At 26.2% G+C, this 18,614-nt stretch overlaps 2 protein-coding genes across 2 annotated transcripts; one reads left to right on the top strand and one right to left on the bottom strand.

Annotated features, from left to right (window-relative positions):
- Positions 1 to 4,171: 4,171 nt before the first annotated feature.
- Positions 4,172 to 9,487, bottom strand: LOC130676966 (uncharacterized). Its single transcript, XM_057483478.1, has 5 exons — positions 9,338 to 9,487; positions 9,009 to 9,171; positions 5,250 to 5,469; positions 4,382 to 4,564; positions 4,172 to 4,311 (listed from the first exon to the last, which is right to left on the bottom strand). The coding sequence occupies exons 1-5, from the start codon at positions 9,406 to 9,408 to the stop codon at positions 4,172 to 4,174; spliced, it is 777 nt and encodes a 258-aa protein (XP_057339461.1). The 5' UTR covers positions 9,409 to 9,487.
- A 5,481-nt stretch (positions 9,488 to 14,968) lies between these two features.
- Positions 14,969 to 16,859, top strand: LOC130677458 (transposable element Tc3 transposase). Its single transcript, XM_057484227.1, has one exon. It carries the CDS (start codon positions 15,049 to 15,051, stop codon positions 16,042 to 16,044), a length of 996 nt encoding a protein of 331 aa, XP_057340210.1. The 5' UTR covers positions 14,969 to 15,048; the 3' UTR covers positions 16,045 to 16,859.
- Positions 16,860 to 18,614: the final 1,755 nt, after the last annotated feature.

Here is an 18,614-nt window from a genome sequence, read left to right as displayed (position 1 = left end):
TTTATTTTTCTATAAATTAACTGTGTTTAACTACTTTTTTTAAAAATTATATTACTTTTTTTTTAAGTGAACTTAATGTTTGTAAAAAAATAAATTTTTTTGTAAATCAACCATTTTATTTTTATTTCTTTTTTAAATTAACTATTTTTAATGAATCAAGTAATTTTTTTTATCAATTTTTTTTCTTGTTCATAAATTAACTTATTTTTTTGTAAATATGTTAATATTTTTTTTATAAATAAACTTATAGTTTTATAAAAAATGAGTTACTTTTTTTTGATAAACTTTTTCTTTATAAATCTATTTATTATTTTTTTTTTTTGTTAATTATTTTTTTTTTTTATAAATCAACTTTTTATTATAAATGAACTAAAGATTATTTATTGCTCTTCAGGTACATTTAACCCATAGCAAGGGGGTATACAGTTAATACATAAATTTATAAATTACAATTTAGTAGTTTACATGAAAGGAATCCAAAAAAAAAAAATTTTTTTTTTTTTTTTTTTTACTTTTTACAATAATTAGTTCACTCATTGAGGCAGAAAGCCCTTAGACGACAGCTATTGATAACATAGTACAATATTGCTTTAATTAATTTTTTTTTGTCTGCATTTAAAATAGACGTTAAAGTCCGGGGTGAGTTAAAAACCGATAGATGATGTTCTCGCAAGTGGTTGTAGATCGGGCAGCCAATCATCAGATGTTCAATGGAATCAGGCTCTCCAGTGTTGCAAATTGGGCAATTTTCGCTGAAGTTGAACTTATGAAGATGTCCGTCAATTGTTAGCTGACAATAATATTTACTAGCGAGTCTCAATTGCAGTAAGAGTTTTATTGCTTGGAAGGCGATTCTTTCGTTTAAATAGTTTTTCGCCGTGTTAGATGGCGGATTTTGTAAGTAGTGCGCATTTTCATGCAGGTGTTTATCAGTTTGCATTAAGTGTGCTTTGTACTTATCAAAAAAAATTGTTTTGTGTGCTGTCCAGGTTGTGGGGTTGAAAGTGTTTAAGTCAGGCAGTACTTCCGGTGCTATGGCCTTAACAGCGTTGAGTAGACTTGCGAGCCAGTTATATTTGCTATGGTAGTTGCCATTGATTAAGAGTCTAGACTGTCGTTTGAGGCAGGCTTTCGGTAGGCGGTCTTCTTCCATTTTTAAGACTCTTATAATCCAATTCCATGCTGCATTTAGTATTTTGTATGATAGATGGGTTATCCCCAGCTCACTTCTAATTAAAACTCCTGATGTAATCCGTGGAAGACCAAAAAGTCTTTTGTAAAAGTCTGTTTGAGTTCTCTCCACTAGATCTCTGTATGGGATTGCCCAGATAGGTGCCGCGTACAAAAGTGTTGCTGCTGCCATTGAATCAAATAGTTTATGTGAGCAGGATAAGGAATTAGGTTTAGCTTTTACTAGGATTGAGTGTATTAATCCCGATGCCATTTTTGCTTTTTTCATTGCGTTGAGTGCTGCTGGTTTGCTGATACCACGGGTAGAGATTGTTACTCCTAGGTATTCATATTCCTGCGTGATTTCAACTGGTTGATCATCATATGTAAATTGAATCTTTTTTGAAATGCGTCCAGCTCGTTTACACACAAGGACCTTAGTTTTAGTTGAATTGACGGTAAGTTTATTCAATTCGCAGTACTCGTGGAATATTTTAATTATTTTTTGAAGTTCTATTGGTGTATTAGCGCATAGAACTAGGTCGTCCGAGTACAGTAAAGCTAACACATCGGTGGTTCCGTCGATACTGATGCCAGAGCATCCTCTAGAGCGTAAGAAGTCCTCAAGGTCTGCAATGAAAATCAAAAACAGAAGGGGGCTAAGAATTTCTCCTTGTAGGACCCCCTCCGTGGTGTTGAACTCTTTTGTGAAGCTATCATTTACTTTTACTTTAAATGCAGCCGAGTTGTATATATTTCTGAGGAGCCTTACCAGTTTTGCGCTGATTCCGCAGTTGAATATTTTTCCCCAGAGGATCTTGTGGTTGACTGAATCAAATGCCCGTTTAAAGTCAACGAACAGGAGATAGGCAGGTGCTTTTGGTTGTCGAAGACGAAATTGGATGACGGAGTGCAGTACGTAGAGGTTGTCCAGGCAGCCTCTTCCAGATCTGAATCCGGCTTGACATTCAGGAAAGATTTTGGCTTTTTCTGCCCACTTTTCTAACCGATAATTGAGCAAGCCAGTAAAGAGTTTCGCTATATGATTGATTAAAGCGATTGGGCGGTAATTAAGTGGATCTTGATCATTACCTTTTTTATGAATAAGGGAGATAGTATAAATGAACTAATTTTTTCATCAATCATTATTAATTTATATAAATTAACTCAAATTTTTAAAAATAAACTTATTTTTACTGTAAATAGACTTTTTTTTTTTTATCGATAAATTTTTTTTAATAAATGTATTTATTTTTTTTGTTCATTATTTTTTTTTTTATAAATCAACTTTTTTTGTAAATGAACTAATTGCTTTTATCAATTATTTTACTTTTGTTTAAATTTATTCAAATTTTTGTAAATAAATTTATTTTTAATATAAATAAACTTATTTTTTTATCTATAAATTATTTTTTTAATAAATCTATTTTTTTTGTTAATTATTTTTTTTTTTATTTTATTTTATAAATTAACTTTTTTTTTATAAATGAACTAATTTGTTTATCAATCATTATACTTTTAAATAAGTTAACTCAAATTTTTGTAAATAAACTTATTTTTACTTTAAAAAAACTTATTTTTTTTTATCGATTAATTTTTTTTTTTGTAAATCTATTTAATTTCATTGTCTATTATTTTTTGTTCTTTTATGAATCAACTAATTTTATAAATGAAGTTACTTTTTTTTGATAAATTTTTTTTGAATAAATCTATTTATTATTTTTTTTTTTTTGTTAATTATTTTTTTTTTTTATAAATCAACTTTTTATTATAAATGAACTAATTTTTTCATCAATCATTGTTCTTTTATATAAATTAACTCAATTTTTTAAAAATAAACTTATTTTTATTGTAAATAGATTTTTTTTTATTTATCGATAAATTTTTTTTAATAAATGCATTTAATTTTTTTGTTCATTATTTTTTTTTTTTTGTATAAATCAACTTTATTTATAAATGAACTAATTTCTTTTATCAATTATTTTACTTTTGATTAAATTAATTCAAATTTTTGTAAATAAATTTATTTTTATTATAAATAAACTTATTTTTTTATCGATAAATTATTTTTTTAATAAATCTATTTTTTTTGTTAATTATTTATTTTTGATTTTTTTTCATAAATCAACTTTTTTTTTATAAATGAACTAATTCTTTCATCAATCATTGTTCTTTTATATAAATTAACTCAAATTTTTAAAAATAAACTTATTTTTATTGTAAATAGACTTTTTTTTATTTATCGATAAATTTTTTTTAATAAATGTATTTATTTTTTTTGTTCATTATTTTTTTTTTTATAAATCAACTTTTTTTGTAAATGAACTAATTTCTTTTATCAATTATTTTACTTTTGATTAAATTAATTCAAATTTTTGTAAATAAATTTATTTTTATTATAAATAAACTTATTTTTTTATCGATAAATTATTTTTTTAATAAATCTATTTTTTTGTTAATTATTTTTTTTTTTTTGATTTTATTTTATAAATCAACTTTTTTTATAAATAAACTAATTTTTTTATCAATCATTATACTTTTAAATAAATTAACTCAAATTTTTGTAAATAAACTTATTTTTACTTTAAAAAAACTTATTTTTTTTTATCGATTAATTTTTTTTTTTGTAAATCTATTTAATTTCATTGTTTATTATTTTTTTTTCTTTTATGAATCAACTTATTTTATAAGTGAACTTATTTTTTTATTCGATAAATTTTTTTTGAATAAATCTATTTATTTATTTTTTTTATAAATCAACTTTTTTTTTATCAATTATTTTACTTTTTGGTTAAGTAACTTAATTTTTTGCAAATTTATATTTTTTTTTGTAAATAAACTTTTTTTTTCATTGATAATTTTTTTTTTTTCGATAAAATAACTTTTTATTATGAATAATCTAATTTTTTTACCAATTATTTTCTTTTTACTACAGTAACTTATTTTTTTGTAAATAAATAAAATTTTTTTACAAAAAAACTTTCAAATTTTAACTTTTAACTTAGATTTTTTGTTTTTTATTCGCATGAGCTCCGGAATTTATTAATTTTTTGCCTTTCAAAAGCCAGCTCAAAGATTTTTTTTCTTCTTGTAATTTTACGATGTCAACCATGGATTCAACCAAAAAATTCACTGTGTCATCTATAATAATTCAATGTTTTGAGTAAAAAATACAAAAGGTCAGTACAAAAACTGATAAGAAAAAACTTACTCAAAAAGGTTGCACTGCCTGCAATAACAACTTTATCCCCTCTTTCGATATTACTGGGTTTGTAAAAATTAATAGAAATATCTAATTTATATAGGCCGTCCGTAATGGAACAACATGCTTTCTGCGGTATTGAATTCTCTGAATTCAGCAGTGAAAAGTTATTTTTCAAGTAACCAGTAGTTCCTGAATAAATATAAATCAGTTGTTTTAGAAAATATAAAGAACTATTTAACGATAAATCTTCAAGATTTATATAACAAATACAGAACAAAAATCAGAAAAACGGTTGACCGTATGGACCAACCTCAAAACCACACCGTTTTCAAGTTAAAAAAAAACTTAAAAAATGTAATTATTTTCGAATATTTGTTCCTCGAAATCGAAGAATTTTTATTTTTTTGTTCAACTAAAAAAAAAATGAGCTAAAAAAAATTAATTTTTGTCATATGATATCTTTAGACCGACTCAATCGATTTATTACTCGTAAACTACTCGACCGATCGACGTCAAAATCCAATCAGATCGAAGTCTTGATATGCTCTTTTAATTGCTGTCAAGCACGTATGAATTGGTTGATTCGTTTTAAAGATATCGTACAACAAAAATTAGCTTACACACAAACACACGTACACCTACACGGAAGTCCATCTGGAAATAGTCAGAAAAGCTTCCTAGGAGCTCTAAACGCTGATATCCGATGAAAACTCAATTTTCAAAAATCAGAATGAAAACAATAACTTCCCTTTTTTTAAACAGTTTCAATTTTCAGAGCGTGAAGTTAATAATTTATAAATTATTGTTTCAATTTTCACCACTTTGTATGAAACCAAGCTACTACTATATATAATTAGAAATCTATATTACTTACGAAATCTCTTTGGTAGAAGACTGTCAGTGAATTTGTTAAGTGGTATCATCATCAATTTATCATTATTCGGATTAACGGAGCCAAGTTTAAGTTTAGATTTATCAATTTTGCCAAGGTTTTCAACAATTGTGTACTTCTGAATTACTATTTCTGCATTAGTAAAGTTACCGTGATTGTAAGGCGTAGTTTTTTTAGATTTCGCATTTTCTAAATGAATAATCTACAAATATTATAATGATGAGTATTTTATTATTATTATTATTATTATTATTATTATTATATTATTATTATTATTATTATTATTATTATTATTACAAGCAACCTGCAGTCACTACGTGACTGCCCAAATATCACGACTAAATTTTTAAAATACACATAAAAAAAGTATTTCTTGTCGCAAAAAATTTTAAGCATTATCAATTAAATACAAAAATTGTTTTGGAGCGAGAAAAGATTTTTTTGGTCAAGAAATAATTCCTTGCACCAAGTAATTATTTCTAGTTCTAAATAAATTGTTGTTTTTAATTCATAATACAAAAAAATTTATTGGGGTAAGTAAAAATTTTCTTTAGGCGAGTAAAGATTTTTTATGTCAATGAATCCTTTTTTTGCTATGCACACTTTTTGGCTTTGAGAAGCTTCCTAAAACCAAAAGGGAGTATAAAAATCTGTCATTTTAAAATAAGTAACGCGATATAAATAATATAGCTATATATTCAGTGACATTCAGTCATATTAAGTAACAGAATAATTGAAATGTTAATTTAATTCAAAAAAGTAAATACGACGTCTTTTTTCCCGCGTAATTTAAATGTAATTCGAATGATATAAGTAAATCTATCATAGTTATCTATGGCAATTAAAAAGAGTTTAAACTATGAAAAGGCACAAATTCAAGTTAAGACCCATCTAATGATACCAATTTTAATAATATTAACTGATTCTATCATATAGATATTAGGGTGGGTCAAAAAAATCGAATAATTTTTTTTTGACTTTATACTCTGAAAAATAGGTTCGTAGACACCTAAAAAGAATTCTCTCCAAGTATGAACTCTTAATTATAACGGGAAGGTCCTCCGCTTTGCGGGTTTCTATTTTTTTCGAATAATCAGATAAAAAAATTTATATCTCGCTTCCAACTGCTTGGAAAAATATTCCGTGGCAAAGACTTTGTAAGAAATTGAACGCTCTACAAAAAAGGTCTCTTATGATTTTTTCAAAAACCTAACCGATTAAAAGATATTTCTAGTTAAAGTTTGGCTATTTTAAGGAAAATATTCGTTTTTATTATGAATTTTATAAGTCGATGAAAAAAAATTATTTCGGATTGCGGAACTCATGATTTTGTAGGAAATTTACTGCTCTACAAAAATGGTCTCTTATGATTTTTTGATTAAGTGGAGCCGTTACGAGATATTCATCGTCAAACATTAACGAATATCAATATTTCCAGTTTTTGATCAATAATTCGAGAAATTTTAATTTAAACTATGAGTTTCAGGAAAATTTACATAAATTTGAGTTTCTATCATAAAAGTCACTCCTACAGGAGTTATTTGTTCAAAAATTCACTAAGAAGTTTTTGTTCTAATGATATTTTTTGTAAGCTTTATTTGTAATAATTTAAAATGTCAATTGCATTGGGATTTCATATTATTACGGTTGTTTAGTATGTATTTTCAAATTTTATTCTACCAATTATACATAAATTTTTTTGTGAGAGAGGCTTTTTGTTCTGAATTACATTACTTCTTCTGTTGGTACTCTAACGCTAGCGCCACCTATGTTGTTTTTCTTAACTATCTTCGTTGTCTACTTTTTTATCAGTACATTTTCAGTGCTCCAAATTGATAATTCAATAAAAAATTTATCTATAAAAAAGTTAAATACTGGTTGTTTCTCACTTGATTCAATACTTTTCATATTAAATTTGACAAAAAAATATGTCATTTACTTCAAATTAAACTAATCATCGGCTATATGTCGAAAAAAATGCTCTAATTTCTTGTTTTAATGCAATCAAACAAGCTCAAGACTGAAAACAATATTAAAAAATCGGTCTGTCAGTTGACCCTGCGGGCCAGCCCCAAAACTTCCCGCTGAGCTCGAAAACATTATTGTGAATATATTTTCGAGCTCTTCGAGCTCGCAAATACTTTTGTATGCCATTGTTTTGTAAAAAACCATTTTTTAGCATTTCTTTCTTCCACGATATCTCGCGAACGAATTAACCGATTTTGATGTTTGAGGTGGCAATCGACGCGTTTTATCAAGTTCTAAAGCTGGTCGAATTTTGAAATTGATTTATTCAGCCGTTTTTGAGAAATTTCAAAAAAACCAAGGAAAAAATTTTTTTTGAATTCTTTCGTCAACGGTTTCTCTTGAACAAATAAACCGATTTTGATGGTTGAGGTGGCATTCGATGCGGCTTATAGAGTTTTAGAGCTGATTAGATTTTGGAATCAATCCATCGAGCAAATTGGAAGTTATCCAAATAAAACATTTTTGAAAAAATTTTATTTTTGAAATATCTCTGAACGCACCCTACCGATTAAGTTCAAATTTCTACGGCCTCAAGACATTAACAAGTCGCGTCGAATGACACCTCAACGATCAAAATCGGTTCATCCGTTCAAGAGTTATGAATATTTACATACATACATACGTACGTACGTAGGTACGTACACACATACATACACTCGGACATCATCGTGAAATTAGTCAGGATAGCTTCCTAGGACCTCGAAACGTCGACATCTGATGGAAATTCGATTTTCGTAAATCGGACCGAAACCAATAACTTCCCGAATTTTTGAAAATTTACAATTTTCTTAGCGGGAAGTTAAAAAATTGTTTATAACATTTCTTTATCGATCGAAACTCAAATTTATGTAAATTTTCCTGAAACTCATAGTTTAAATTAAAATTTATCGAATTATTGATCAAAAACTGGAAATATTGATATTCGTTAATGTTTGACGATGAATATCTCGTAACGGCTTCACTTAATCAAAAAATCATAAGAGACCATTTTTGTAGAGCAGTAAATTTCCTACAAAATCATGAGTTCCGCAATCCGAAATAATTTTTTTTCATCGACTTATAAAATTCATAATAAAAACGAATATTTTCCTTAAAATAGCCAAACTTCAACTAGAAATATCTTTTAATCGGTTAGGTTTTTGAAAAAATCATAAGAGACCTTTTTTGTAGAGCGTTCAATTTCTTACAAAGTCTATGCCACGGAATATTTTTCCAAGCAGTTGGAAGCGAGATATAAATTTTTTTATTTGATTATTCGAAAAAAATAGAAACCCGCAAAGCGGAGGACCTTCCCGTTATAATTAAGAGCTCATACTTGGAGAGAATTCTTTTTAGGTGTCTACGAACCTATTTTTCAGAGTATAAAGTAAAAAAAAAATTATTCGATTTTTTTGACCCACCCTAATAGATATGGCGGGAACACAATGCTCCTTACTCTCTTAATAATATAGATAATTTTTTTTTTTTTGTTACATGGTGACCATAGATTTAAATGGCATTAAAATCGTATTCACGCCGCGCCACTTTATGAACAGTTTTTACAGAAAAAGGAAATTATCAGATTTTTTTAGACAAAAAAAAAAGTAAAAACTTTTCCAACTTCATGACGAAAGTCCCTGACTTTTTCTGTGAGTATAATTCCCGGAAATTTTCCAGGTTTTCCAGAAATGTGGCCACCATTTATCATTATTATTTTTTTATTTTTATATTTACATTATCTAAGACGACTTCTTTCGCCACTCGTGAAATCTCATCATTCCAAGCAACAATTTGCATACGCATGCCATCTCCATTATTGAGAGTGAATTTGAAAATTTCACTATTTTGACCCACAGATTTCGCTGCCTCGATCCCATCAACATATCCAATCAATTCCCTATAATTGATTTTAGTTATTAATTTTTTTAAAATTGATTATAGGAATTTTAATAGATAAATTAGTTTAATTTAAACTAGATTAAAAAAAAATACAAAAAATATAAATTTACAAAAATAACTATAAATATTTTACTTTAAATTCAAAAATAGTGTAAATTACTTACACACTCATTTCAGGTTGAATCTTTTCAATCTCTTCCGTGGAAGTAAACTCAATTTCATCTTCACCTTCCATAGTTTTAATTTAAATAATATTTAAAATTTTTATTAATTAAATAAATGGAAATGAATAAAATTGAAGAAGAATAGAAGTAGCTTGGTGATTAAGTCCGTTACCTAGCAACCGATAAATAATTATAAATTCAGTTATTTTAGTAAGAATTTATTTGATTAAAAAGTTAGAATTTTTTTTGTTATTAAATAAAAGTAATTTAAAATAAGTTGTTTTAATATATATATATATATATATACTAGACGAATTGTTATGGTTTTTAACATTTTCAGAAATTATGAGTCAGTTTTTCAATCCGGGTTCAAATTATTAGTAATTGTATATATATACATATTCACAATATATACAGCAATAATAATTTGAACCCGGATTGAAAAACTGATTCATAATTTTAGAAAAATGCTAACTATTATAGTAATTTTTCTTTTATATTCAGGGTGTTTTTCAAACCGGGTTTATTTTTATCAGGCTTTAAAATTAATATTAACAGTATGTAGAGATACCAGATATGATAATAAGATCCAGATTTAAAAATAAACTCGGCCTATATATATATATATATATATATATATATATTGAATTATTTGAAATTACTTTTATTTGATAACAAAAAATTGCAATTTGTCAATCAAATAAATTATCACGTAGATAACCTAACTTATAAATCCTTATCGCACGTGTTTATACTGCATGGAGGAGAATAAAAGGACGAATGTGGTTATTGATGCAAGGTATACGACTTGGTATATTTTAGTATACCAGTTAGCAACAGGTGGCGACAGTAAATTGCGACCTCCATGAACCTACCCTAATAGCACAGTTTGCTATGAAAGGAAAGTATTATCTATAGCCAAGCTTGCCAAAAACTATCCCGTTAAGTTAGCCGAAAATGTTTCACTGCAGACCTTACCGAGTAATCTGTGGCTATCAGGGTGTGTTCAAATTTACTTACCTTCTGCAATGATAAGAACAAACATTATCGACTTTATTTTTGTAGTAAAAATTTACCCTGATAGCCACCCTAACCGTAAGTTAACTACAAGCTACTGCCGTAATTCTAAGGGCCAGTTTTTCAAACTGAGTTTATTTTTATCTGGGTTTTAATTAATATTGTTAGTATATCTATATATTATTAATATATAGATATACCAGCAATGATAATTGGGGTTTCTTGGGTTATCAGATTTATAAATAAATTTATTTCATGTTTTATTTCAGTGTCAAATTATAATCAATTTCAAGCTAAAGTGGATATTAGGGTAATATCACAGTTTGCTATAGCAAAAGTTCACTTAGCAAAAGTTTCCTTGAATTTCTTGTCAAATGTACGTCAACTTCGGACTTTTCCATTTTTGACGATAATTTGTTTACAATTAGACGTAAATTTACTACCCGAATTAAAATGTAAATTCACTTCAAAAGTTGACTAGAAAAAATTTGTCTTCAATTTTCAGGGAAAATTCAAATTAATTTGCATTTAATTGGACTTAGAAAATTGCAAAGTATTTTTTTACCGTCAAATTGTAGACAATTTTATGCATCAATTTTATTAATTTCTGTAATGATAAGAATTATAATTATAATGTTATAACATTACCGACTTTTTTTTTATGGTAAAATGTTACCTCTAAATTGAGGAAAAATGAACCGCAAATTTTTCTTCCAAACTTTTGCTGTGAAATTATCGGCGAATTCTAGCAGCGAATTTCAGTAATTTCAATTGTCAAATTAGGGTAGCGAGAACCTACTGCAGCGACAACTTGTAGTCAACAGCTCATAACTTTTGAATGGAATTAGCATTCTAATTCGGGCAGTAAATTTACTTCAAATTGTATAGCAAGTTGTACACAAATTATCGTCAAAAACGAAAAAGTCTGAAGTTGACGTACATTTGATGTTGAAATCATCTGAAATGGTTGAAATTCACTGCTCCAATTTACCGACAATTTGACAGCAAAAGTTGAAAATAAAAATTTGCATTTGATTCGAAACATCATAAATAATAATGAAAGAAATACTCTTGAGATGTAAAGTTGATGTTAAATTTATAGATTATTTTAATTATAATAAAATATAACTGCAGAATTGAAATATAATGAAGAATACATGAGTTTACATCAGTGATGAAAACTATAAAACTCGTATTTTCTAAATTCCTTAATAATGTCCAAACTTTCAAGGCTTTCAAATTGTTGGAAAAAAATAGTCAAAATATTTAAATTGATAAATTTAAAAAAGTAGTTATTGTGATATTCATTTATATACTTTTCTTTTTTGTTTTTATAAAAAAAAAAAAACAGTTGATTATTGAAAAAATAAACTTAAGCATTTAACAAAAATTTATTTTCGCTTCATAAAAATTTAACAATATTTTTTGAATATATCTATACAGGAGAATCAACAAAAATGGTGAAAATAAATTTCAATGAAAATAGAGAGTTTAGAATGTTTTCAAATGGTGTTAAATCAAAGTAAGCCGAAATAAATTTTTAATTTTCAATAAGAAATTTCATTTTAATCCTGTTTTTGTACTTTTGTAATATTTTTTTCAATAGCTAATAATGAAATAATATTTAATCATTATATTTTATAGTTTCATTGGTTTCGTTGTTAGAATACTGGGAATACTATGAAGAAAGATTTGTTTTGTTAGTATCTGAAGGACAAATTGTGAGATACGTTATTTGTATGAAAACTGTCTTTAAAAATGTCATTAGTCAAATAAATTTGCATAAACTAATTATAATAGAAAGATCAATAGCACGATTTGGAGTTTTAGATCAATTTACAAATGACCCTCTTATTAACGATTTTCGTTTTGAAATTAATGAAGAGTCATATGTAAAATTAATTCCAATTACCTTAGGGATCAATGATTTCACTTTATTACCAAACATTAAAATCGAGATAGAGTCTGAAGATGAAGAATAACTGCTTAAGGTATGCATTCAATAACCTGTTATTTCGTTATCAATAATTTCATTATAAATTATGAAAAGAAAGAATAATGAAAGAGAAAAGTTTGTGAAATAATAAGAAAGAAAACAAATAATCAGCAGATGAATGAATTGAAAAAAAAATGAATTCAATGAAAGTAAAAAAAAAAATATTTACGTAATATTTATAATTTATTATTAATATAAGAATTTCGTTTTTTATTTATTTTTATATCTAGGAAATAATAGTCTAGGAATGACATGATTAATCTATTGTAGAAAATGATAATAAATAAAAACATTTCAAAATGTGAATGCAATGAATATATGTAATGAATTCGTGAAGAATGATGAAAAATTTAATGTTCTAGATGGGAAATATTTTAATCATTATTATTATTATTATTGTTTTTGTTATCACAGTTTCAATAAATATATTTTCAACAACAGAAACAACTAAAAAGTTAATTTTCAATTTTATACTCAGTAAGTCATTTTCTAATCATTCGATTTTTTCGAGGACGGCAGTTCGCGCCCAGAGGCCAGCAGAATTTTCACCGAGTTTTTTTCACGTCATTTGACTCACTTAAATAGCTTAAACGATAATGATCACAAACTCTACTAGGTTAATAATTATAAAATTTTGTTTTAATTAAATTTATTTGTTTTGTCGATGCATAGGCCAGGTCTGGCAAGTAAACATAAAATAAATTTTAATATATTTTCATTATTTTAATCATATATTTATTTATTTATAAATATATAATTTATTGATAAATAAATTTTAATATATTTTCATTTTTTCAATTATATAATGATTTTTTTATATTTTTTTATTTATATATTTACCATATTTTCATCATTTTTTGATCCATTAAAATTTTCAAGGCTATCAAAATATTAGAAGAAATGATCGAAACATAAAGTTTAAGGTCACAAATTAAAGCTTATTAGACAAGCTTTCAGATAATTTTTACAGAAATTATCTATGAGTATTAGTTTTAAAATTATATGAACTTGAAAGTGTATAAAAAAAAACAGCTATAACTTCTAAACTCATCAATCGATTTAACCCATCTTCGAACTTAACCGCGATAATCGTCCATAGAATTAGTGTGAAAAATTTCATGAAGATTCCATAAGAACGGTGAGTGCTGTCGTAAAGACAAGACCAGTTATACTTATGAGGCGTATAGATATGTTTAAAACATAAAAAGTTATAAAATACATACTTTTAAAATAGAATATGAAATAACTACAAAATTAACAGGTTATTTTGGATACAATAATATACAACCGACGAAATTAGATTATAATAGGAAACGCATAAGTAATGTTAAATAAAAACCATATTTTCAACATCTTTTTGGATTAAATTAAAACTTGAAGTGAGAATTCTACTTCCATTTCGGCTGCCGAAAGTTTATCAATAGATAAATATTTATTCCTAAAAATTTATGATTAAATTAATAAAAGGAATAGTATATTACATACCTAGGCCAGTAAAATAAGAAAAGTCTCAGAGCACATGTAATTGTTGGCCGAGGCGAAGCCGAGGCTGACAAACATGTGGTCTGAGGCTTTCTTTTTTACTGGCCAAGGTGCGTATACTATTTTTCTGCTCGACGAAGCCGGAAAGTTGCAACTTCGTTTAGGGCAGCGGCCCGAAAGTTGCCACTTTCCGGCCGGAGGGCAGAAAAATTATTTACTGATTTAAAATTGAAATGAAATAGCATTTGGTGGAATTTTTTGACAAATATTTTATTTACAAAATTACTAAAATCCCTATATCACGTGAACGGAGAACTTAAGCTACTTAACTAAGAGGACCTTTTTTGTAGCGAATAAAATTTCCTAAAAAATCGTTATCTGCACTTTTTCTGTAAATTTCGTTATTTAGTTAATATCAACTAAAAACCCAAATTATTATTAAAAAAATTATTTTCAGAACCAATACAGAAAAAACAATTAGAGTCCGAGTAAAACTATTAAGGAGACTTTTGAAGAGTATCAAATTACCTAAAAAATGCCGCAAACGGCGACCCGATAACTTAAAATGCGGCTGAGTTATAGAGAATTAAAAAAAAAATCCCAACTTTCCCATGTATTTTAAATGGGAAAATTTCAAAATCAAATGTAAAGTACTTAGAATTAAAATTAAGAGCTAAAACTTTCAGAGAATCTTTTTTCAATGTCTACAACAATATTTTTCAGTGGGAGCGAAAAAAAAAAAATACTCGTTCCAAACGGACCACCCTAATATATATATATATATATATATATATATATATATATATATATATATATATATATATATATATATATAAATATATATATGTTATAATCATATTATGTATCTCTAACATTCAACATACACTCCGCGACAATAGTTTAACCCACCCCCCTAATTTTTTCATATCTACTATAAAACTAAATATAAGTAAACATATTACTAATGCGCCAGCATTGTTAACTTGATTCTAATATTATGGTATATACATAGCTACGTACCGACGCTGCTTTGTTATAAGAGAGCGAGATCGTTAGTTTGATAGCGCGACAGAAGTATAACCCATTGGTCACATTGGCTCAAGCGGCTCGGTGCACTGGACGTGTCAGTTCGTGATTATACTTGTCTTGTGTATCTCGTAAGTTACTACGCATCAATTAATTGTTTTGGTTTATTTTTGTCTATTTTTTAAATATAATGCCACGAGGAAAACACTTAAACGAAACTGAAATTAATATAATAAAAAAATTGCATTCTGAAAATTATTCTAAGTTAAAAATCGCGAAAATCATCAATAGAAGTCATCGTGTTGTGCGAAATTTTTTAAAAGATCCTGAAAACTATGGAAAAAAAAAGAGGGCTGGTCGACCAACAGCAACTACACCACGAGAAAGAAGGTCAATTCTACGAGTTGCATCCAATTCAGCGCTTACAGCAAGACAAATCGCAGCAGAGGCCGGTGTTAATACTAATTTAAGAAATGTTCAACGTATTATACATGATTGTGAATATCTAAAACGTAAGAAATTACAAAGAAAACCACCGTTGTCGGATAAACATAAATTAGTTAGATTACAATTTGCCAAAGATCATGTTCAATGGAAAAAAAAGTGGAGAAAAGTTATTTTTACTGACGAAAAAAAATTTAATTTAGATGGACCCGATGGTTTTAATTACTATTTTCATGATTTAAGAAAAGACAATTCAATGCTGAGTCGTCGACAAGCTGGAGGTGGCAGTGTAATAATATGGTCTGGCATTGGATACTCGGGGAAAATGGATATCAAGTTCTGTACTGGAAAAATAAATAGTAAACGATATATAGAAATAATAAATGAACAGATTACTTCCTATGCAACACGGATTGCTGGCAATAATTTTATTTTTCAACAAGATAATGCCAGTGTTCACCGAGCACAGGTAGTTAAAGACTATTTTGTTGAAAAAAATATTCAAGTTCTTGAATGGCCAGCTTATTCTCCTGACTTGAACATCATTGAAAATTGTTGGGGAGATTTATCACGAGCTGTCTATCGTGGCTCAAGACAATTTAGTACAGTTGAAGAATTGAAGAAGGTGATCATTAACGAGTGGCAGAATATAAATCAAGACACAATTAAAAAACTATATGACAGTTTACCAAATCGAATGATTGAAGTGATAAGTAAAAATGGTGGATCTACTAAATATTAATTAAAATAAATAATCGTTCTTGATATAATTCTCTTAAATTTTTGTTTACGTTTAATTGCCTGGGTTATACTTTTGTCGCACCGCAAAACTCAATATTGTCTGTATTTTGTTAATTTTTTATTTAAGAAATATTGTATGTATAATATAATAATCTTACTAACACGCTAATTTTGTGTATTAGTAATATATTAATATAACTATAATTCTTTATCAGATATCACAAAATTAGGGGGGTGGGTTATACTATTGTCGCGGAATGTAGAAATAATAATTATAGGTTTAGACTAACTTCACGATATAAACAAAAAAAAAAAAATATTGTAATATTGAATGTCACAAATTTATAAATATTTCTTTATAACATTTTGACGAAAAATACTTTTCATATAACTTAAAGAAGAAATTAATACACTAAGCGATTAAACTGTTATAAGAACTTGAATAACTTGACAAAAAGTAAAACTCTAATAAAAAAAAATATACTGATAATAAATTTTGAAAAATTGATTACGGTAAGAATGTAATGTTTTTTTATTTTTTGTGTATATTTTTTACAATTTGAATAAGGTAAATGTCCCAATACCAGAACCAGACCCAATACCGGAACGATTTGATAATCATTATATTATATTTTAACTCGTATGCGATGAAGTTAAATTAATTATTAATAATAATTAATAAATAAAATTTTAAAAAATGCGCATTCAAAAAATTTTGAAATTAATAGTGCTTTTTTATAAATATTATTTTTTAAATTATTTACCTTATTTATTTGAGTTTTCTAAAAAATAAAAAATTAAAATCTGAAAATTAATTCCGACAAAAGTTTGAATTTGACGGTAAAATTCTAGAAATATTTTTTCGTGCAGTGTTTATTTTTCTACAATTATCAGCTTTTCAAATTTCGTCATAATTTTAATCTATAGAAATGAATAATGACACAGATATATCTTCGAGATTTTTTAATCTTATCATTGAAATTTAATGAATTTATCATTAAATTAATTGACTTATCAATTCTTTATTATTATTTACTTCTTTCATAATAATTAAATATTATAACTGATCATATAAGAAGTCACGTTATCCGGTAATAAATTTTTTTATATTTGTATAACCTGATTAGAAGATACGATCAATGAGCATTATAAACGATTTAATTCTTAATACTCATTAATGTTCTTTAATTCTTGTTATACATAAGATTTTTACCATTTAATTTAATACTCAAAAATGAGTAAATATTATTTTACGATTAAAAACAATTTTTTAGTATTAATAAAAGTTTAAAATCATCATGAATACTGTTACCAATCGTAAAATATTATCTAATTTTTAATCACGCGTGAAAATATTAAACGAATTATGAGAATAAAATTTTTTTATTGAAATTAATACACAAAACTCAGACTTCATTATTAAATAAATATTCCTATTATTTTGGTTAAACATATCTTTTATGTTAAAAACGTTTTTAGAACGACTTTTTATCATTTATTTATTATTATTTTTTTTTTTCAGAAGAATTTGAAAACTCCTTAAAATTATTATTAATAAAATTTATTAATATTATGTTATATAAGCATTATATGTGAGGTAAAATTGAGTTAATAACAGGTTAGAAATAATATCCTTTTACTTTATATTTTATCGATTTATATTGGAAGTAAGTGATCCATTATTTCAAATGTTGTGAGGATTCAGAAATAGAGGTAAAACGTATTTTTTTTTTTAATAATAACTATTATTTTTATCTATTTTAACATTTTTTAAATACTCTGAAAGCGATCGTGTTTCAAATTTAAAAAAAAAGATGTTTTAAGTTATTTATCTGTCATTTTCTTTAACGTGATCAGTCGAGATTTTGGTCTTTAATCTGATGCTGTCAACCTATCATCATATTAAGACCAGATCTCAACTGTTCATATCTGCTGTTCATATCTTAAATTAAAGTCAATATCACGGTTAAATTATTTCCGGTTAAAAAATAAGTTCGAAATGCCCAGATTGAAACGCACAAGTAATGATCAACTTACAAGAAAAAAAAAAAAAGGAATATGAATTGAAGAAAAGAAGTGAATGTAATAATATAGATATTATTGGAAATTGTCAAACAGAAGAAAATAATGTCGTATTATCAGCACGATCTAGACAGAGGCTATATCTTTTAGATAAAAAAAACTTAACAATGCATAAAGAAAGAATGAAAAATTATCACAATTCATTAGAATTCAAACGAAAAAATAAAAATTATCAAAAAATTAATCTCGCAGATGATAATTATTATGTAAATCATCTAGAAAGATTAAGAATAAATCAACAAAAAAGATTACAGGATCAGAATTTAAGGACAATTCATAATAATAAGTTAAAAATATATCAAAATAAACGATTACAAGATAAAGAAAAATTAAAATTACATCGCGAAAGATTGAAAATTTCTCAAAATAAACGGTTGCAAGATAAAGAAAAATTAAGATTACATCGTGAAAGATTGAAAGTTTCTCAAATTAAGAGATTGAAAAATGAAGATGAAAAAAAATTACACCAAAAAAGATCTAAATTAATAC

Source organism: Microplitis mediator, chromosome 11 (genome assembly GCF_029852145.1).
Source record: "Microplitis mediator isolate UGA2020A chromosome 11, iyMicMedi2.1, whole genome shotgun sequence".
NCBI classification, from domain to species: domain Eukaryota; kingdom Metazoa; phylum Arthropoda; class Insecta; order Hymenoptera; family Braconidae; genus Microplitis; species Microplitis mediator.
The sequence above is the reverse complement of the archived record's forward strand: the minus strand, read 5'-3'. Positions and strand labels throughout refer to the sequence as shown.